Raw genomic sequence first — 23,382 nt, 5'->3', positions numbered from 1 at the left:
CTTTTTAAAAAAATAAATAAATAAATAAAAAGAAAATCCCTTGCGAAAATTAAAAAAAAGAAAAACATTTATTTATTTTAATGAGAGATATACAGTGAGAAAGATACAGAGAAAGTGAGAGAGACCAGAGGATTGCTCAGCTCTGGCTAATGGGATTGAACCTGGAACTTCAGAGCCTCAGGCATGAGAGTCTTACATAACCACTATGGTGTCTCCACAGCCCCTCAAAATTTTTATACCCAATTTACAGTGTATGAAAGTTGTTTTTTCTCAACTGAGTTATGTAAAGTTAAAAAATATTTTTCTCACATTCTACTGGATAGTTTCCATAGTCTAGCTTTGGGTTTACTGTTAATTTAGTAAGCAGGCCTGTAGGTGTCTGTCTTTCTCTCTCTTTCTATCTCTCCCTCCTCTCAATTTTTCTCTGTCCTATCTAATAAAAAATGGAAAAGAGGCCACCAGGAGCAATGGACCCATAGTACTGGCACCAAGGTCCACTAATAACCCTGGAGAGGAAAAAGGAAAAAGAAAAAGGAAAAGAAGAAAAGAGATAAGGAAAAGACATAAAAGACATATTAGAAGTATTTCAATAGTAAACCCACAGAGACAGAATACGGATTAGAGATTGGGGAATATTTATTTTTAAGATGTAGGCTTCTAACCTATAGCATTTCTTTTGAGCTTAATGAAAATGTTTTGGAGTTAGATAAAGGCTTTGCTTGTTAAGGAAAAGGGGAGTGATATGTGGAGTCAACTATGATGTTATGAGTGGCTTGGAGGGGAAAAGAGGATTGAATCAGAAAAAGAAGGGACACCTACGTATAAATGTGGACAGAGAGTTGTAGAGAAGATGGTTGGCCCATGTCTATAACCTTAGGGGGAACTGTGGTGGATTACAGTGGGGAGAGTGAAGATTCAGAACTCTGGTGGTGGGAATGGTGTGGATTCAAACCCCTTGTCGACATGTAATTCTGTGATATAAAGATAAATAAGTAAATAAATAAATAAATAAAGGCTTTGGTTGTTCAAGATTATGAAAGTTTAAATGCTTTAGCGATGAGTTTTATGTTTGTGGACTTTACCACAACAAAAATAAGCTGTTACAGATTATTTTACATTTTATATATGTAAAAATTAATAAAGAAGTCAAGACTAGATTTCCTCTGTCTGCCATATATTATGGTTTCACTTTAAACCATAGTAGCAACATTGTGATTACCTTTTCCTTATTACTACCTTAGGGTTTTATTAAATGACATGCTATTGAATTCTCCCACTGTTTTAATCTACTTTGTACAATTCAGATTTCAGTCAAAGGTTTCAGGAACATTGCAAACAGCTGCACTGGGATTATGCATCTGACCATCAATGACATGCCAACTCTGACAGACAACTGTGTGAAAGTAGGTAGCTGGAAAGTTTATTTTCTCAACTATGCTAGATGGGCACAGTTTTCCAGGGCTTGAATTATTGAAAAAATATGTCTGATTTTTTTTTAATTTTAGTAGGTTTACGTAGTGAGAATATCCTGTAAAAATTTACACATAGATATATTTGAATAGCTGAATCCTTAAATATCCTACAACTTCAAGGATATTATAGCTCAGCATCAACTTTCAGTTTTACTTCGACATGCTGAGTTTCTAAATGGTGTGATTTTCTCATGCTTTCCCAAACTTTTATAACAAGATTTAATTCTGATTCTCTGCTCTACTCAATTATAATTGTTCTAAAATAAAATGGAAAAGATCCCAATTTCTTTGAAATTAAGAAAAATTGTTACTGTGTCTTTTTAAAAATCTTGAGAAATTAACTCATCACTTTGCTGTTTCTGCACACTGTACTTAATTTTTTCTTTTCTATTTTTCTTTGCTCCTAAAGGCTTTAGTTGAGAAGTGCTCTCGCATTACATCAGTAGTTTTCATTGGTGCACCACATATCTCTGATTGTTCTTTCAAAGCCCTTTCTACTTGCAACCTTAGAAAGATCCGATTTGAAGGTTTGTAATATTAAAAAAATATATCATTTATTTTATTTTTTGCTATTACAACATTACAAATGTTTTCCCTTTGTTTTTAAAACCAGGGAATAAAAGGATTACTGATGCATGTTTCAAATATATAGACAAGACTTATCCAAATATCAGTCACATTTACATGTCAAATTGTAGAAGAATAACAGATGGTAGCCTCAAGTCACTCTCACCTTTGAAACACCTGACTGTGTTGAATTTGACAAATTGTATAAGGTAATGTTCAGGAAACACTGACTATCTAGAATGTACTAGACTCACTCTGTATAAACACTGTTAAGTGTAAACCCCATCAGTCTGACGTAGGGCCCATGTCTATTCATATTTAGCACAGGAGCCTGTGTAACCTCTGCATTCCTGTCAGTCTGAGCTCACACCCATGGTCATAGCTAGGAACATTCTAGGCCATACTCATTTCAGGACCAGTCTTCCTCAAGTGGCATAGTATATTGACCCGGGCTCCCTTCAGACAGTTTCTACCATTGTTGTTCAACATTGAGGGTAAGGTCCTGTAGAAGCCCACAAGAGGGTTTATGATGTTGTTCCTGATGGAGATGACAAGTGAGGATGGAGAGGGATCTGGTAGAGATCTAGGCCCATCATATATATGTGGGAATCCCAGGATTCCCTGACTAGGGCCCTGGATGATGGGGTGCAGGCTCACTCTTTCAGGTGCTCATTGGTCAGTAGAATAAACATGTAAGTTGGGAGTATAGCTGTTACTAAATGCAAACTTCTTTTCTAACACAAAAGAGGGGCACTGAATTCAGACTGGTTGCATAGATTCTTGGAGAGGTTATCTGGAAAAACTGAAGAGAGAATCATAGGCACTTGGAAGAATAGACCAATTCACAAAGCACTGTTAAGCTATCTTTCCTTGTGAGAGTCCTCATAGTTGGTTTAGATAAGAGATCTTTTCTAAACTTCTGAGAAATCAATATTTCTGAAAGGTTTTCTTTGGTGAATTGCTTAGATTTCAATTTTGGATTTGCTTACAGCTGGACAGACGTAGAGTTCACCGCCTGTGAACCGGGATCCTTACTCCAGCCCTTGAGCCTAGAGCCCTGTGTGCTTGACCAGCTACTGCCTGACCCCCCCCCCCAATATTTCTATTCTATACCATACTGTCAATAAACACTCTCTGAGATTAATAGTGTATAATAAACAAATATAAATGGTAGTAAATAATTTTTACATTATATAGTGATATATAATTATGTATTATATAATCACATATAAAGTTTTTCTTATCTTTCTACAGACTTGGTGACAGTGGACTGAGACATTTTCTTGATGGTTCTGCAAGCACAAAAATAAGAGAGCTAAATTTAAGTAACTGTACCCACCTGAGTGATGCCTCTCTCTACAAACTATCAGACTGGTATGATGAAACAATAATATATCAAATCATATAATCAACATAGTAAATTTTCCAGTGAGAAATATCCAAGATAGACCGTTAAAACCATTTGGAAAATATCAGGGATCCCCAGAAGCTGGTCTAATACTCAGTGAATATTTTAAAACTTTTTTAAAAAGTTTATTTAGTCATGAGAAATGATAGGAGAGAGAGAAAGAACCAGACATCACTGGTACATGTGCTGGTGGGGATTAAACTCGGGACCTCATGCTTTAGAGTCCAAAGCCTTATCCACTGCTCCAACTCCCGGATCACATGAATATTTTAAATTGATTGAATTAATCTTTTGATTATATCTAAGATATTTTTTTAAGTTTTTCCTTGAGAAAGTTTGACATTTATGTCATTTATGGGTCATTTATGAAGTTATAAATATGTAGACATGAGTGATTTCTCTTTACACCTCAAGGACATTATTTGTGTAAATCTTTACTACGGCATTTCCCAGCTGGTAGATTTATTCTTGACCCTTTCTTTTTTCCAGAAGTCTTGTGACAAAGTCTCAAGTCACAATCTCATCTCAAATTTGTAAAAGATAGGTGAGATTATTTTCCCAGAAGTCAATTTTTTTAATGTTAAGAAACTTATGGCATTTCATATAAATTAGTCACATTTTCAATTATTTTATGGGGGAAATGCTGGTTTACAAGCCTGCTGTGGTCCCAGAGGTATAGTTTCATATACTCGTGTGGTAGGTCAGCACACAAGACCCTCTACAAACTTGCTTCCTTTCTTAGCCATAGCTCACTGCATTACCACCCCACCTTTTTATTCTTTTAAGTTTTTATTTATAAAATGGGAACATTGACAAGACCATAGGATAAGAGGGGTACAATTCCACACAGTTCCCACCACTGGAACTGCATATCCCATTCCCTCCCCTGATAGCTTTCCTATTCTTTAACTCTCTGGGAGTATGAACCCAGGATCGTTATGGGGTGCGAAGGTGGAAGGTCTGGCTTCTGTAATTGCTTCCCCGCTGAACATGGGTGTTGGCAGGTCAATTTGTACTCCCACCCTGTCTCTCTCCTTCCCTAGTGGGGCAGAGATATGGGGCTGCAGGATACATGGTGGGGTTGTCTGCTCTGGGAAGTATGGTAGCATCATGGTAGCATGGTAGCACTAAAGAGTTAAGAAAGAAAGCAGAGCAAATTGTTGACTAATCATGAACCTAAAGGCTGGAATATTGCAAATGAACATTTGGGATCTCTGTTTTGGAAAAAGTGAGTAGGTCTATTTTATATATATTCCAAGGGGCCCATGACCCAACTAGTTTTTGCCTGCACCTGACATCTAATATACAGGTGACCTTTTAGCTCCCTTCCTTCTCCCTGCTCATTTAGCGATCCTTCATCACAAAATTTATATAGTAGTGTTTGTTATGCATGTGATGTATTTTCTCACCAAAAGCAAAGCCACAGAACATGTTATAAATAATTCAACTCTCATGCAACTTTGCAATGGCAAATTATTTGCTGCTTTTAAATTTACTTTAGTGTTGAGATAAAATCCAGACCTGTACTTAGATTAGATCATCCTATGCTCCACTGTCTTCTTCAGATGCTGGATAAATAAGCAAACAAGCACAAGGCAAATTTATGGGGGAAAAAGAAATTTATTAATAACAGTATGTATATAGCTCTTGTACACATGAGAGAAACAGAAATTTTAAGTATCTTAACATGTAGTATCAGATACCTTCTTAATTTTTTAAACTAAAAAGCAATCTTCTTTTCACATTATTAGAATCTCGCACATGCACAAATCTATCAGCCTGAGATGATATTTTCATTCTTTTACTTTTAGATGTTTTCACAGAGAGACAGAGGCAGAGAGAAGAGATACCCCAGCACCATTTCACCTTCCACGGTGTTTTCCCCCATATTGTGTTGCTCCCATATGGTAGTGGGATACTATACAGGGCAGTGGGATACTATACACGGCAGTGGGATACTATACACGGCAGTGGGATACTATACACGGCAGTGGGATACTATACACGGCAGTGCATGAGTTCTACGAGTTCTACTGGGCAGACTGTCTCTGCTCCTAGACACCATCTTCACTGAATTTGATATTTTATTTTTACTTATATTTTATTGCCAGCAGGGTGGAGTTTATTGCTGGGGTTTGATGCTTGCATGATGAATCTATTGCTCTACATTGCTGTTTTTTTTTTTTTTTTAAAACCATTCATTCTTTTTTATAGAGAAATTGAGAGGGGTCATATAGATAGGAAGAGAGAAAGAAAGACAGCTGGAGCACTATTTCACCACTTGAGAAACTTCCCCCTGTAGGTGGGACCTGGGGGCTTGAACCTAGGTCCTTCAGCATGATAGAATGTGTGCTTTACTGTGTATGCCACTGCCTGCCATCCCAGTTAGTTTTAAGGAAGGCAGAGAGGTGATAAGAGAGGGAGGGAAGGAGGGAGGGAGGGAGGGAGAGAGAGAGAGAGAGTGTGAGACCACAGCACCAAAGCTTCCTTAGTGCTGTGTGGGGGCTGAACTTGAATCTGGGTTAGGAACATAACAAATCAGTACACTTAATTCATGAACATAAAACTAAAAAATGTAAGGCATATTAATAAATAAGTTATAACACATTGGTAAGGTTAAATAAACTCTGACATAGCATTATTATTTGAAAATCTCACATCAACTCAGTATTTCATATTACTATGGGAAAATGAGAAAATGTAATTATCTCAAAATATGCATGGATAATATTGACACAGTCCAAAATCAATTTCTGATTTCAAAATATATTTATCCATAAAGCAGGAAAAGAAACAAGCTTTCAAGTTAGTATAGGTTACCTAGATACCATCTTTAAACAGCTTAATTTACATGAAGCACCTAGAAAAGAATGAAAGGGAGGTCACTTAGGACACAGTAAAACAAAAATGCATTCTCCATTCATTAGATCTTCCCTAGGAGATGCCCTTATTTTTGCCAGGCAATCTCTATTCTGCCTCCAGGTACATCTGTGTAAACTAACCTTTTGCTAATGGCATAGTTTGGGGACTAGAAGACTTCCTTCCCTGCCCCTCCCTCCCTCCCTCCCCACACTACTATTTACTTATTCCTGCCAACAGTTTTTATATGAAGAATTACTACTAAGTCATTAAATAAGATTTTTTTTCATGCTGCTTTCTTTCAGCTGCCCTAATTTAAACTACTTGAGTTTACGAAATTGTGTATTGTTGACTAACATAGGAGTTGACCATATCGTGAACATCTTTTCCTTGTTATCAATTGATCTTTCCGGAACAGTAATTTCTAATGAGGTAAAAAAAAAAAAAAGTTCGAAGCAATTAAATGACTTTTATTGTTTCCTGTAATATAATAACTTTTTCATTTCATAACCACTGGAAAGGACAATAGTTGCTTTTCTTCCTAAGTTACTGGACTATAAAAGGCAAATTTAGATTTATTGTTTCTAGAATAGAGATATATGAAGTTATATGAAAATCAATCTTATTCTGATTTAAAATGATAAAATACAGTAATATATTCTGAAGGACATTCTGGCAGTTTGAAGTATTATACCTTGTATTTGGAATATAGTAATACATACTATGTATTATTAGAAATTAGGTTGATGTGGGAGAAATACATCTTAGATGACTTAAGTATTTTTTGCTGTTAATTGTACATCTGTACATGATGTACAATTAACATTACAATTAGCATGAGTGTCTGAAGATCTAAATTTTAGTTCAAAATCTGAGTGTAGAAATGGCCTCATCAAGTCTACAAAAGGATACAATTTAAGGAATTTATTTCCTGGGAGCTGCTGAGTACTCATCAAAGTTGAAACTAAGGTCACACCATCCTATCACTCCAGCTCCAAATAGAAGGAAAGTGGACCTAAAGTTTTGCTGCTACCAAAAAACTTTAATGGGGGCCGGGTGGTGACGCATCTGGTTGAGCACACATGTTACAATGTGCAAGGACCAGGGTTTGAGCCCCTGGTTCCCCACTTGCAGGGGAAAGCTTTGTAAGTGGTGAAGCAGGGCTACAGGTGTCTCTGTCTCTCTCCTCTATCTCCTCTTTCCCTCTCAATTTCTGGATGTCTCTATCCAATAAATAAAGATAATAAAAAAATTTTAAAAACTTTAATGGGATGTCCTTAGAATGTGTACACACACACACACACACACACACACACACACACACACACACACACACACACACACATCTCTAGAAAATCAGTACATTGGGAATGATATTGGAATATAAATCAATGGGACAACATCAATCAATTCTGGTTTTCTATTTGATCTTGTTTCTGAATTGGTAATGTGTCCTTATATAAAAAATGTATCAATTTCCTCTAGATTATCAAATTTACCGGCAAATTTACAGTTCTTTAAGTAGTCTCCTATTTGTATATTTCTACACAGCCCTTTGTATGATATAGTGTCTGTTACAATTTATTCTCTTTTCCTTCCTTTTATTTATAACCTTAGCCAAATACTTATAAATTTCATTTATTCATGCAACAAAACACCTCTTGGTTTTGTTGATCTTCTGAGGTTTGTTTGTTTGAAGTCTATTTAATTTATTTTCACTCTGATTTCTTTATAAAGGCATGTATTCTTATTAACTTCTTAGAACTGCTTTTGCTATATCTCATAGCTTCTGATAATTGTGTTTTCCTTTTTGTTTGTCTCCAAGTATTCTTAAATTTTTGCTTTAATTCCTCATTGACCCAATGGGTGTTGAGAAACATATTGTCTAGTCTCCATGAATTTGTTTGCTTTCTTTTTGCTGTTGATTTCTAATTTTATAAAACTATGAACATAAATGATACTTGACATGATGGCAACCCTCATAAGTTTTTTTTTTTTTTTTTTAATACCTGTCTTGTGTTGTAGCACACTGCATATCCTTGAAAATGTTTCATGGGCAGGTGGAAAAATGTAATTCAGCTGTTTTGGCATGAAGTATTCTAAAAATATTCAGTAAACCCGTTTGGTCTATTTCATCACTTAAGGCTATTGTTTTCTTATTCTCTGTGTAGTTGATTTGTTCATACTTGTATGTGGGGTAAGTGGGCTTGTTTAGATGAAAGACTGTGTCTGTTCATTGGACTAAATTCTTTACTTTCTTTTAAAAGTAATAATTTATGAGTCTTGGAGCCCTGTTTTCCCAGAGCCCCACCCCACTAGGGAAAGAGAGAGACAGGCTGGGAGTATGGCTCAACCTGCCAACGCCTATGTTCAGCAGGGAAGCAATTACAGAAGCCAGACCTTAAACCTTCTGCATCCCATAATGACCCTGTGTCCATACTCCCAGAGGGATAAAGAATAGGAAAGCTCTCAGGGGAGTGGATGGGGTACAGAGTTCTGGTGGTGAGAATTGTGTGGAGTTGTTCCCCTCTTATCCTATGGTTTTTGTCAGTTTTTCTTTTTCATAAATAAAAATTAAATATATTTATATTAGCAATTCAATAATGGTTTATAGGAGTATAAAATTATAAGGGCTATAGTTTCATACCACATCCACCACTAAAGTTCTGTTGTCTTTCTACTTCCATCCCTGCCCCACCACCGTAGTTTATCTGAGTGAACTTAGATTCAAGTTTCCATTCTTCTATGTTTTTTTTTAACCACTTTCTTTGAATGTCACTTAAATGTGGCATGAGTGTGGGGCAGGAGACAGTTACATGTAGTTAGCTCATAGTTAGTCAAATCTAGTCTTCTCATTGCCATCTTCATTGCAAGCTGGAATCTACTGAAGTATCTGAGGCACCATTTGACATTTCTTCTTCTTCTTCCAGTTCCATTCTCCTTCAAGTCTTCTCTCTTTGTTCTTGTGTTGCTTGCCCTCATGGTGTGTTCTGGGGAATGGGAACTCTAGGAGATTCTGGGAATGGGTTCTGGGAGGTGATATTAAGTGTACAGTTGACATCTTGCACAGACACTTTTCTACTCTAACATCTGGGCCTGTTTGTCCTCCGATCCATAGCTCTCTCTTCTCTCACTCTACTACAGAGTGGTTGACTCATGTCAACTAGATTTCTATTGATTTTGATGCTTGTGAGCAATTGGGGTCTGAGAACGGTGAGACCATGATGTTCCTCCACCTTTCTTTGCATCATTTCGTTGTGATCTACTTCTTCTAGTCAGGTCTGTTGTGGTTTTTCCTTTCCTGGGTTGTGCTGGTCCCTGGGATTCTATAAACCTTTTTTCCATTGTCTTTCCAGTACTGAGGCACTAGTTCTTTCCTGCAGCTGCTGATTTCTAGACTGTGTGATTATCTCATTTATCTATTCTGTTTCTCTATCAAATATGTAGCCAATTTCTTGTCACAATTAAATTCTCTCAGTTTAAAATAGAGTTGTTTTTGTTTTCCTCATTAGATCTTAGCTGATAAAATAGTGAGCACAGAAATGCCTTGTTTCTTTTCACAACTTTATAGAGGAAAGTTGGGATGTGTTCTCATTTACTTTTATATAAGAACCTACCTTTGGAGAGGTTCTGTCTCTCTAGCTGAACAAAGTTCAGGGAGCTCTAGAATAGAAAGCCCCCACTACCCCCCCCCCCACATTCTTTTGCATTCCTCAGGCTCTTCCTTCTGTTCACTCTGTTTCCTTTTTCATCTTCGTTTCACATGGATGCTTACCTAATCTGAGGGCAGAAAAATGTTCCAGCTTGTTAAATGGTTTTTTAAAAAAAAAAGAAGAAGTCATGTCCTAAGCCAGGATTTAAAGCTAATAGGGCAAGGATTTTTTTTTTTTTTCTCCTATGAAAGTCCTTCTCTGGAAAACGCAAAACAGAACTTGGATTGGATTTGGTATATTGCACTAAAGTAAAGGACTCTGGGTTTGGAGCGAATGTTGAGGTACTGGAAACATGAGAGCAGAGAAGGAACTAGGTAGAAGGTTAGAGTGTTATGTGGAAAACTGAGAAATATTACAGATGTACCAACTACTGTATTTTACTATCAACTGTATCCCATTTATCCTCCCAGTAAAGAAAAAAAACTCCTTCTCTGACACATATAAATAGAATGTTCAGCTGTTGTCTGAGGAATCATAGAGTAATAGAAGTTTAAGGACAAAGCACATTATAAAACATATTAAAATAAAATTCCACTACAATACTTGTCATAAGCTTTATAGTATGTTATGAATATCTGTTTAATGTGCTTAGTGAGGTTTATACTAGTTTATACTAGTTTTTAACATTTGGAGAAAACTGAATTTTAATTTTAAATTATTACATATTAAAATTTTATCTACTAAGGGTGAGTTATAAAACTTTAAATACAGGCTCAAGTACCATTCACTGTTTTTGTTTTCTTGTGAAATATATATACAATTCGAGAGTACTATAAGTAAACACCTATGGAAGGAGAGTGCTAGTTTTTTTTCTGCTAAAACACTGAAGATAGTCTTCTAAATGTTGTTTTTTTCTCCAAGTCAGTTACACTCAGATCTAAAATGGGAAATGATTGACAGCACAGAGTTGTAACAGCTGTGGAAGCTAACCTCAAACAGAGTTAAATTAAAATGAGTCAGCCCAGATATCAACTGGGGTTATAAGAACAACCTGGATTGTAAGTCTGATGAAGTGCAAATTTGACTTAACATTCAGATTTAAACTCCGATTTGGTACAGAGATCAAATATGACCCGTTGTGACTTTAGGAAAAAATGTTTTGGTGGGGGCGGTTTAGCAAGTATTTTCACTATCAATTATTTTCCATAGTGAGTTTTGAGTTAGACTCTCACTACTAGGGGATTTAGTAAGTAAACATTTATTCTGACTCTATTACCCTCAGTGCTGGGAATGCTAAAATGAACAAACAGACTGACCCTCTTCCCTTACTTTCCCCCAGTGCTTACATTTTAGCAGAAGGTGGATGCGGGAAAAGCAGTTACATCATGTGATGTGTATGGAAAACAAACAGGAGTTAAAACCCAGGGAAAATATCCTTTTCCAAGAGAAGTATGTAGTGGGAGGGGGGAGAAAGACACCCAGCAGCAGCAACAACAACAAAAAACCCTCAAGTAGTATAGGAAGTATATAGGAAGTAGTATAAGGAAATGTGCACATTTGGGTATGGTTTGGTTATGAAGAGTGGTAGAGAGGATGCTTGAGAGGTATATGGGGGGCCAAGTTGTGAAGGGGTCAGGCATTGAGGGATTTATCCTCTGCCCTTTTAACAATGGGAGAATTGTCAGTTAGACAGGAACATGGTCAGATTGACTTTTTTTTTTAACCTCCGGGGTTATTTCTGGGCCTCTGTACCAGCACTAGGAATCCACTGCTCTTGACAGCCATTTCTTTCTTAATTGGATAGGACAGAGAGAAACTGGGAGAAGAGAAGGATAAGCACTATATAGAGATAGATACCTGCAGACCTGCTTCACTGCTTGTGAAACATCCTTGCCCCTTCAGGTGGGGAGGCAGGGGCTCAAACTCCAGTCCTTGAGCAGGCCTCAAAGCCTCGTACTATGTATGCTTAACTGGGTGTGTCATGCCCATCTTCTCCTTTCCTAGCTACACATGCCCAAATGTCCCTTTCTTTTTCCTTTTCTTGCTCCTGATCCTGATGGAATTGGAGCTCAGAGCCCTCTTACCCTCTTCCTCCTATCATTTCCCCCACTAGGAGTATGAATCAAAATCGTTTTTGGGTACAGAAGGTAGGAGGAGTTCTGGCTTCTGTAATTGCTTCTCCACTGGACATGGACATTGGCAGGTCAATGCATACCCACAGCCTGTTTGTATCTTTCCCTAGTGGGGATAGGCCTCTGGAGAGGCAAGGTTCCTGGACACATTGGTAAGGTTGTCTACCCAGAGAAGTCAGGATGGAATCTAGGTAGTGTCTGCAACTTGGGGACTGAAAGGTGGCAAGATATGAAGCAGGACAAAATGGTTAATGAACAGGAACCAAAAAGCAGGAACAGAGCAGATGAGATTAGAAATCTTAGGGTGAAAGTAAGCTAGGAAGTCCATTTTAGGCATGGTTCTAGGGGCCCACTGCTATCATAGTTTTTGCTGACATGAAGTTGGATAAAAAATATTGTCTGAGTTGGGAGTCGGGCGGTAGCACAGTGGGTTAAGCGCACGTGGTGCAAAGAGCAAGGACAGGTTCGAGCCCCTGGTTCCCCACCTGTAGGGGAGTTGCTTCACAAGCAGTGAAGGAGGTTTTGCAGGTGTCTGTCTTTCTCTCCTCCTCTTTCCATTTCTCTCTGTCCTATCTAACAACGATGATATCAATAACAACAATAATAACTACAACAATGAAAAACAACAAGGGCAACAAATGGGAAAATAAATTTAAATAAATTAAAAAACATATTGTCTGAGAAAATGGCATCAGAATAGAGAAAAAGGCTAGAAAGTTAGATTAGGAAAGTGAGTAGCTCTCATTCTTGAAAAAAAAAGAATAAAATTAACTGTTGTGGTTCAAGAGGTGGCGCAGTGGCTAGGGCATTGGACTCTTGGGCATGAGGTCTTGAGTTCTGTCCCCTGCAGCACATGTACCAGAGTGATGTCTGGTTCTCTCTCTCTCCTCCTATATTTCTCATTAATAAATAAATAAAATGTTAAAAAAATAAAATAAACTGTTTACTTCCATCCATCTGACCCAGGGCCCATATATTTATATTTAGCACAGGAGTCTGTGTAACCTCTGAGTCCCTGTAGGTCTGAGCTCGAAGCTCATGGTCTCAGCTGTGAACATTGCAGGCTAAACTCATTTCAGGACCAGTCTTTTCTGTGTGGCCGGGCAGGATACCACAGTCTCCCTTAAAAGACTGAGACATGGACCTTCCATATGATCCAGTAATTCCTCTCCTGGGGTTATACCCCAAGGACTCTATAACACCCAACCAAAAAGAGGTGTGTACTCCTATGTTCATAGCAGCACAATTCATAATAGCTAAAACCTGGAAGCTACCCAGGTGCCCAACAACAGATGAGTGGCTGAGAAAGCTGTGGTATATATACACAATGGAATACTATGCAGCTATCAAGAACAATGAACCCACCTTCTCTGACCCATCTTGGACAGAGCTATAAGGAATTATGTTAAGTGAACTAAGTCAGAAAGATAAAGATGAGTATGGGATGATCCCACTCATCAACAGAAGTTGAGTAAGAAGATCTGAAAGGGAAACTAAAATCAGGACCTGATGAAATTGTAAGTAGGGCACCAAAGTAAAAACCCTGTGGTGAGTGGTAGACATGCAGCTTCCTGGGCCAGTGGGGGGTGGGAGTGGGTGGGAGGGATGGGTCACAGTCTTTTGGTGGTGGGAATGGTGTTTATGTACACTCCTAGCAAAATGTGGACATATAAATCACTAGTTAATTAATATGAGAGGGGGAAAATCAATTGTATGTCTCAAAGTTTCTCAAAACACAAACTGAATCTTTTTAATATATAGGCTGTGTATTTGATATGCGGACTCTCTCAAAAGCCTAGACCAAGTAGATTAGAAGCATCCAATAGCACAGCTATATACAAGATACTGGGTACTGTACAGCAAACCATAACAAAAGGACTTTTCAAAGTTAACCCAATTAACAAATAATGTGATGATAACATTAACTATCGATTGTCTTTTTGAACCCTAAGACAGCAGGAACCTCACATCTCCACTATAGAGCCCCTACTTCCCCCAGTCCTGGAACCCTTGGATAGGGCCCACTTTCCCGTATGCGTCTCCCAATCCATACCAAATAATATTGCATCCGCCGATCACAACCTAACCAACGCAACGATTGCCACCTCGACATTCTTCACCTCAGACTGTGTCCAGAGACTTCACGTGTGGAATGACAACCCTTCAGCTTCATTACTTGGGTGAGACCTTTCCTTTTATAGTACACTCTAATTTCATCTCAGGTGGTTCACTTTCTAACAAAGTCCCATAACCTAGATATACACCAGTTTCTGTGAGAGAGAGCTTATGTGCACACGTATCCATAAACTACTGCAAAATATATACCTGAAAGCAGAAGTACACTAGAGTTTGCAGTGAGTACCTCCCTAACACTTCCTCTCCACTATTCCAAGCTTTGGGTCCATGATTGCTCAACAATTTGTTTGGCTTCGTATGTTAACTCTCTTTTCAATCACCAGGTTCCAGATGCCACCAGGATGCTGACCAGGCTTCCCTGGATTGAAGACCCCACCAATGTGTCCTGGAGCTCAGCTTCCCCAGAGACCCACCCTACTAGGGAAAGAGAGAGGCAGACTGGGAGTGTGAACTTACCAGTCAACGCCCATGTTCAGCAGGGAAGCAATTACAGAAGCCAGACCTTTTACCTTCTGCAACCCTCAATGACCCTGGGTCCATGGTCCCAGAGGGCTAGAGAATGGGAAAGCTATCAGGGGAGGGGGTGGGTTATGGAGATTGGGTGGTGGGAATTGTGTGGAGTTGTACCCCTCCTACCTTATGGTTTTGTTAATTAATCCTTTCTTAAATTAAAAAAAAAAAAGACTGAGACAAGGTCTCAAGGTCCTGGGAAGGACTTGATGCCATTTTTTTTACTTGTGTGTCTACTCAAATGGTGGTGTCCATAATGAGCTGAGTTCTATGCACAGTGGGAGAAGCAGTTTTGTTGCGTGTTGGAAAAGTGGTGTAGGGGTCAAGTGATGGCTCACTTAGTAGAGTGTTTTCATGTCTGATAACCCAGTTTCAACTTCCCAGTTCCCCTACCTTCAGAGAAGTGTCACAAGCAGTGGAGCAGTGGAAGTGTCACTCCTTCTCCTTTCTCTGTCTCTCGCCCTGTCTATTCCTCTCTGTCTCTCACCCTGTATTAAAAGAAAAGGATCCCTGGGAATGGCAGACTTGTGCAGGTACCAAGCCCCAGACACAACCCTGGCTGCAAAAATAAATAACATACACACACACACACACACACACACACACACACACTGGGAAGGAAAAAGAGGAGTTATCTCAAACTTTATAAATTTAGAAATAATTTCATTGTCTTCATTCAGTCATTTTTAGAAAACAGGGACTAATGCATTGTCTTGTGTGAATGAAACTTGTGTGTGGAAGTTATTTAATAAGCACATTTGAAAGGAAGGGGAAATACACTAATTATCATTTTCAATTTAAAAATGTGAGGCTTTATAAGTGAGTAAAATAGTTTACTGATGTGGTGGCAACTTAAATCTTTAAAATCTATAGCCTTTTCTATGATCTTTCGTAGCCCTTTTCTTAATGTCTAATTATTAAATTGGGATACTACTGTTCAGTCCTTTCCTAGCTGAGAGGATTTTTTGGAAATTAAGTTATATTTCCATTTATGTGGGAAAATGTTTTCCACCAGTTAGGAGAATTATCATTTACTAGAGACCACAGGATCCACAGCTAGGGCAGTTCAATGAAACTGCTTTAGTTGCTTTAGTCACCGCCATATTTTCTGTCTAAAGGAAAAATGAGTCAGAGCCATGTTCCAGACGATGAGCTTAGACAGTGGTTTAAGAAGAGTCTTTCATTTTCCTGTTTTCAAAATCTCTCACTATAAATACTGTATCTTGAGTATTATGCGGACAACCTACTAGAGTTCTCTCACTCATATTTGAGACTCGTAAGGACTGAGATTTTGCTTTATTTACTGCTATCAACATTTTCCCAGAACCATGGAGTAGGGAGTGGGGGAAGTAGACTGTTGATAAATACTCACTTAATGAAGCAGTGCTAATCTCTAGAATTCCCAAATATGAGTAAGATCAGTTTTCTGCAGCCCAAAGGGAAGAATCTGTGTAAGCTATTTAAATGTGATGTGGCAGAGAGAGAAAAAGCAGAGGAAATAATCTCTTAACTCAGCTCACTCAACACAGATGTATGCAAATGCTACATCTTGTTCAAGGAATTCTAGGTAGCTTAGTACTACTAGAATATACTATGAAAAAAAAAAAGTCTGACTGATGAAATTTCATGCTATGTCCAGGAACTTGAACTTGAACCAGTGGTTGATGAAGCAGCATTTAGTAGGAAAGTCAGAGTCATAGTCTGCTTCCCTTTTAAGATAAATTATCTGGGGAACAGGTGGAGGGAAGAGGGACTGGGAAGAGGGAAGTCAGTGAAAAGTACTAGAGTAATTTAAAGGAAGGAAAAAAGAACTGTATGGGGAGAACTTGGTGATAGATTACTTGTGAAAGATTGTGGAGGGTAGGAGTGGGAAGGTAAGAAAGATTCAAACAACCTGACTTTGGGTTTAGAGAGGGTCTGCTTCAGAAAAGATAGGTATAATAGAAGAAAACTAGCAGGTTTTGAAGGAAAATAAATTTCAGTTTTGTCAGACTGAATGTGAGTCTGTGAGATATTTGGGCCAAAACTCCTGAAAAGAGATCCAGAGACATTGATGTCACCACATTATTATTGTTTTTTTTTAAAGATTGCACCAGAAAGCAAAACTATTTGGCATTGCCTTGAAATTATCTCCAATGACAACTGTGATTTTTCTGATAAGTTTGAAAAATGTGATCAGTATTTCTTATAAACGGAATTTTGCCTAAGATAATTTAAAAGGCACTATTAACTTGTGTCAAGATACTTTAATTATTGTACCTGCCCAAGCACATGAAGAATGTCATGAAGAGTATCCCAGACAGAAGGTACAACATATATAAAAGTCATGAGGTAGGGGAAAAAATGGCTTTAGTGAAGGCTTGTTGTATGCTTTACATTGGGTTGTTCTAGCTCTCCCCCTGCCAAGAAAATTGGATTAGTCCTGCTAGTTTCGCAGGCCCGCTTGGCCCCGCCCCCTAGGAACCCCGAGAGGGTTCCAGAGTTCGAGAGTGCGCTTGGTGCCGCAGCGGGGGAAAGAGGCAGCAGAGTTCTGTTTGGTGATTAGTTCGGTTTAGTTTATGAATCGTTGTTCTTGAATAAAGAAATACAGCTTCCCTGCCCAGCCGTACGTCTCTGGTTGTCTCTGTTACCCGCCCATGAAGCTAGCCCAGCCAGCTAGAGCCTCCGAATTTTAACAACAAAGGCTGTGGCTGGAGGAAAGGGACTAAAGGAATAGAGACATGTCTCTAGGTAGTTTTCAAAATAAGTAAGCATTCTTTAGTTCCAGATGTTCTGTATCATTTCTCTGCCACATTCAGGATAGTCTCCCAGGAACATATTTCCACTCAGATGACTCCTAGTAAAATTAGATTTTAGTTTGATGGTATCACACAAATTATTTCAAATTAGGTTGCAAAATTGGCCTATATAATTCCAGTGGTTTCCATATTAACTTTAATTGCATACATGTTTAAAGTCTTTAGTCTCAACTATTTCTTATTTATTTATCCATTTATTAGATAGAGATAGATACTGAGATGAAAAGGGAAGATAGAGTGGGTGGGAGAGAGATGAAAACACCTACAGCAATGCTTGACCACTTGTGAAACTTTTCCCCTGTAGGTTGGAACTGGGGGCTTGAATCCAAGTCCTTGAGCCCAGGTCCTTGAGCATAGTAACATGTGTGCTCAAGTGAGCATGCCACTATCTGCCCTCTACTTTCGGCTATTTATATCCCCCAACAAAACACAACTCTCTGTGACTAAATAATATAGTAAAATAGAAAGATGCCAATGCATGCAGCTCAGATATTAGTATAGTACAAGTATTTCTTATGTACTTGCAACCTCTCTTTTTGCCTTCCTTTCTCCTTACCAAAGCCTCCTGCTTCAAATACCACTGCCCTCAATTATGTTCTTTGCTCTCCTGCAATAGGATCATCCAGCATGCACATCTGAGCCTCTTACTCACTTTCTTGCCTAGTTTTCTTTGGTAATCTCACCTCACTTACAGCATGAAGTCTAAATAATTTAATGTGGAAGACCAGCTTCTTCCTGAAGTGGATACTATTGACCTCTGCAATCACCCATCTGACTTCAACCTTTCAACTTCAGCTGCAGAGGCTCAGAAGCGGCTCATACTTCCCCAAATATGCCATGTTTTTCTTGCCTCCCAATCTCTGCAAGTTATTCCCTCTTTCTGAAACACCCCCCCCCCCTTCTACGTTTTAGCTCTGTTAAGCTGTCCTGAAATTTATGGGCAGGCTTAAAATCTTCTTGTATTATGCCTCCACCAAAGTCACCAGCTTGTTGTATTTTAATATTTATTCCACATCTGTCTCCCCATAGCATTGCGAGCTTAAGGGCAGAGGCTACATCAGCTTCTATTTGAGATGCCTAGCATAATTCTTAGTCTGTAAGAAGTCATGTAAATATTGGATGGGTAAGTCTATGAGTGAGTGAATGAATGGGTTTGGTACCATTCCCATCCTTTCAAGCAAACACTTAAGGTTTCTTCAAATACCATATTTTCTCAACCAAGCACTGAGCTGAAGTGAGAGTATTTACAGCTGCATGTCTTAGTCTGATGATACACTTTCAAGAGACCACCCATCTGCCTGGAACACACACACAAATAAAGCCTGAGGTTCAGTCCAGTGAAGCAAAGTGTCTACAGCAGGAAATACATGAAATCACTTGGGACTAAAGAAGTAGAAAGAATTGGGACTTAAAAGGAAGCAGAGTAACTCAGAGGCAAAATGATTGTCTTTGGATTTTCAAATATGGTATGTAGAGAAAACAAAAAAACAAAAAAAATTAATCGAGCAACACAAAAATGAACTTTTAGACTGTAATATCAATTAGTGGCTACAAAAGAGAGAGGTCAGTAAATCAGAAAAATTGCCCAGTGCAGGACAAGATTGCACTTTTAGTGATGAATTTAATATAGCATACACACATAATGATTTTCACTGAAATATATGTAACTTTTTATAGGATAGGACAGTGAGAAATTGAGAGAGGAGGGGAAGATAGAGAGGGGGAGGGAAAGATAAGACACCTATAGACCTGCTTCTGCTTGTGAGATTACCCCCTGGAGGTGGGGAGCCAGGGGCTCCAACCTGGATCCTTGCGCGGGTCCTTGGTCTTCGTACTGTGTGCACTTAACTTGGTGCATTACCGCCCCATTTTTTTTTTCTCTTTTAACTGGGGCACTACTGAGCTCTCAATTATGGTCACTGAACCAGGGACCTTCAGACCTTAGGGCATGAAAGTTTGTTGTGTATTGGCTGTGCTATCTTCAAGACTTAAGCATGACAGTCTGTTGTGTAATGGGTGTGCTATCTTTCAGTCCTAAAGAATTTTTTTTTCAAACCACATGCCAAGAAGTCTTCTCTGTCCCAATATTTAATATGGAGCTAGATTTTCACTCATTTCATTCCAGGTCTGAGCCCTAGCTAGAGACCTCATATGAATCTTCTGGATTTTATCACTTACACCAGTGTTTTTTCTCACAGAAATTAGTCAGTTGATTCTCTTTTGCAGTAAAATGCCTACTACAAACATTGCAAAAATGAGTGACCAGCTTGAGCTTGTCATTTCCTTCTAGGAAATTAAAAAAAAACTTTTTTAAACTTTTTATTTATTTTCCCTTTTGTTGCCCTTATTGTTTTTTACTGTTGTCGTTATTGTTGTTGTTACTGATGTCACTGTTGTTAGATAGGACAGAGAGAAATGGAGAGATAAGGGGACAGAGAGAGAGAGAGAGAGATAAAGATAGATACCTGCAGACCTGCTTCACTGCTTGTGATCGACTCCCCTGCAGGTGGGGAGCAGGGGGCTGGACAAGGATCCTTATGCTGGTCCTTGAGCTTTGCACCATGTGCGCTTAACCCACTGCGCTACCCCCCGACTCCCCCTCTAGGAAAGTTTTTGGAGTCATACTCTCCTCTCAAGCTCCACCAGATAGAAGGCAGTCTTGAAAATGAGTTGCTCTACATTCAGGTAGTAGAGATGCTGATGATTGTTCCTTTCTTCCATGAAGACAGATAGGATCTACTTCTGTGGGCAAACCAAAGATAGCTTTCCTTGAAACTTTGTGGGTCAATAAACTAAGTCAGAGTAATTTTCTTTCTTTCTTTCTTTCTTCCAGAAACTACTCAGCTCTGGCTTATGGTGGTGCTGGGGATTGAACCTGGGACTTCAGAGCCTCAGGCATGAAAGTCATCTACAGAACTATTATGCTTTAGCCCAAATCAGAGTATTTTTTTTTTTTAAAGATAGAAAAGAAACCATAGCACTGAAGCTTTCTTCAGTTCAGTGAGAGCTGGCTTGAGCCTGGATTGTGCACATGGCAAGGCGGCACACTAGCCAAATGAGCTGTTTTGTCAGCCCAAGAGTAATTTTTAAATTATATTTAAACAGACATATGATAACAAATTTTACATTAACAATCAAGTAGAAATAAAAGATTGTGAAGTAGTGTTTTTTTATAAGACTGTAATTGCTAACCAGAATAAAAAAGGAAAGATCACTTATGAGATTAAGATTCACATTCAAGAGTGTTGTACAGGATAGCATTATCAGTGATTTTAGGAAGATTGAAGTTCTTCTTCTTCTAGCGTTTGCCCTTCTTCCGTAGCCAGTTAACAGCGTCAGGTTGAGCCTGATGTAAAGTTTTGAGACCTCCTTTGAATCTGGAGAGGTGGCAGTCGTTGACTATGTGGGTCATAGTCTGTCTGTAGCCGCAGGGGCAGTTCAGGTCATCTCTGGCTCCCCAGCGATGGAACATAGCGGCGCACCGGCCATGGCTTGTTCGATAGCGATTGAGGAGGGCCCAATCATAACGTGCTAGGTCAAAGCCGGGTTGACGCTTGCAGGGGTCTGTGATGAGGTGTTTGTTCTTTACCTCAGCTGACTGCCAACTCTGTTTCCAAGAGTCTGGAACAGAGAAGTTCAGTGTAGGCGTAGGGGACCAGATTGGATGACGAGACATCAAGCGTTGGACAGGGTGGGCGAAGATATCCGCGTATATTGGCAGGTCCGGTCTAGCGTAGACGTGGGAAATGAACTTAGATGATGCCGTATCCCGACGAATATCTGGCGGGGCGATGTTGCTAAGAACTGGCAGCCATGGAACCGGGGTGGAACGGATGGTTCCAGAAATGATCCTCATGGAGGAATATAATTTGGAATTGACCAAGTGGACGTGGGGGCTACGGAACCATACTGGGGCACAGTATTCTGCAGTGGAATAGCATAATGCCAGAGATGATGATCGTAGTGTGGAAGCACTCACGCCCCATGAGGAGCTGGCCAGTCTTGCAATGATGTTATTCCTCGCGCCCACCTTTGCTGCAGTTTTTATGAGATGTTCGTGAAATGACAGAGTGCGATAGAGAGTAACGCCAAGATAGATACTGGCTGGGCTTCATGCCAGATTCTCGTATCGTCAAGCTGCACATTAAGCTCACGCAAGGCCGAGGCATGGTGTAGATGGAAAACAGATGATACCGTTTTTGCAGTGCTAGGGATTAGTCGCCATTTTTTACAGTAATCAGATATCAGAGACATGTCTTTCGTGAGTGTTTCCTCGAGGATGTCGAACTTGGATGCCTGAGTTGCACAGCAGATGTCATCGGCGTAGATGAACTTCCTTGAAGAAGTTTCTGGGAGGTCATTGATGTAAATATTAAATAGCGTAGGAGCCAGAACAGAGCCCTGGGGGAGGCCACTTGAGACAAGTCTCCATCTGCTAGACTTGTCACCGAGATGCACCCGGAATCTTCTGTTTTGGAGAAGAAACGATATAGTGTTGGCCACCCATGGAGGCAGGCATCTTGAGATCTTGACTAGGAGACCTCGGTGCCAGACTGTGTCATAGGCTGCTGTGAGATCAACAAAGACAGCACCCGTCTTTAAATTCTTCTGGAATCCATTTTCAATGTAAGTTGAGACGGCCAGGGCTTGTTCGCAGGTAGATCTTCCTGGGCGGAAACCAGCTTGGGCAGGTGATAGGAATTTCTCTGTAAGATGAGAAATACGTGACAGAAGCAGCCTCTCAAGGAGTTTGTAACACACGGAGAGGAGAGAAATTGGTCTATAGCTGATTGAAGATTGAAGTGAGATGAAATGTATCTCCAAGTTTATGATTTGTTCTTCATTCCTGAAAAAAAGATCATTACACAGAGCAACTTTTTCACAAAGACACAGAAAATATAAACACTAATTCATACAATTACAAAACAAAATAATTTTCTCTTTCCAAGAGTTCTGTTAGGATGCCAGCAAGATATGGGAGAAGTGGGTTCATAAAAACAGCTAACTTTATAAATAGACTGTTCACTCATGCGCAAATATTTATTCATTTTCAACTATGTGTCAAACTCTGGGTTAACTCCTGGGAGTACTGAATTTGTAGACAGCTAGAGAAATAGTATGGTGATCAACCACAAGACTTGCAAGCATGGTGCCCCAGGTTCAGTCCCTGGCACAGCATATGCCAGAACTGAAGGTGTTCTGGTCTCACTCACAAAAATGAGTAAGTCATAAAAATAAATGTACAGATACCGTCCTGTTCTTAAGATACAGTTAAATGGTAAAATAAGGTATGGTAGTACTACCTTGGTAAAAGTTACTGAAAGAATGAAGTCAGAGTGTAACTTCACATCCTGGTCGTTATCACCAAACAATGAAACATTAGCCAAATTAATTTCTCAGTGTTTCTGTTTCCTTCTCACTAATACAATGTTTATATCCAATGTTTAATACAACATCATATAATGTTACTTCCCTGGTAAAGTTGTGAGGATTCCATAAGATAATGAATGTAAACTGCTTAATATAATGTCTGGCACATAGCAAGCAGTCTCAGTTCCTCTCTCTCTCTCTCTCTCTCCTTCTCTCTCTCTCTCCTTCTCTCTCTCTCTCTCCCTCCCTCCCTCTTCCTAGCAGGATAATTATTAGGGTTCAGTGGGCCTAGATGATTCTACTGCTTCTAGTGGCCACTTTTTTCTTTCCTCTAGAGAGAAAGTGAAAGACACAGAAGTGGAGAGTGAGAGGCAGAGAAAGAAGGAGAGACACCACAACACTATTTTATGGCCTATGAAGCTCCCCTTCTGTAAGCATTCCCATGTGATGGCCTGGGGCTTGAACCTGGGTCCTTCA

General features: G+C 39.2%; 1 protein-coding gene across 4 annotated transcripts in view; it reads left to right on the top strand.

Annotated features, from left to right (window-relative positions):
* FBXL13 (F-box and leucine rich repeat protein 13) overlaps positions 1-23,382 on the top strand; it is a 329,012-nt gene that overhangs the window by 238,694 nt on the left and 66,936 nt on the right. For all 4 annotated transcript variants that reach the window (XM_060196358.1, XM_060196360.1, XM_060196359.1 and 1 more), the window contains 5 exons: positions 1,305-1,403; positions 1,882-1,999; positions 2,086-2,248; positions 3,294-3,413; positions 6,612-6,738. In XM_060196358.1, coding sequence (XP_060052341.1) covers positions 1,305-1,403; positions 1,882-1,999; positions 2,086-2,248; positions 3,294-3,413; positions 6,612-6,738 — 627 coding nt within the window. The remainder of the gene's footprint in view (positions 1-1,304; positions 1,404-1,881; positions 2,000-2,085; positions 2,249-3,293; positions 3,414-6,611; positions 6,739-23,382) is intronic.

Source organism: Erinaceus europaeus, chromosome 8 (genome assembly GCF_950295315.1).
Source record: "Erinaceus europaeus chromosome 8, mEriEur2.1, whole genome shotgun sequence".
NCBI classification, from domain to species: Eukaryota; Metazoa; Chordata; class Mammalia; order Eulipotyphla; family Erinaceidae; genus Erinaceus; species Erinaceus europaeus.
The sequence above is the reverse complement of the archived record's forward strand: the minus strand, read 5'-3'. Positions and strand labels throughout refer to the sequence as shown.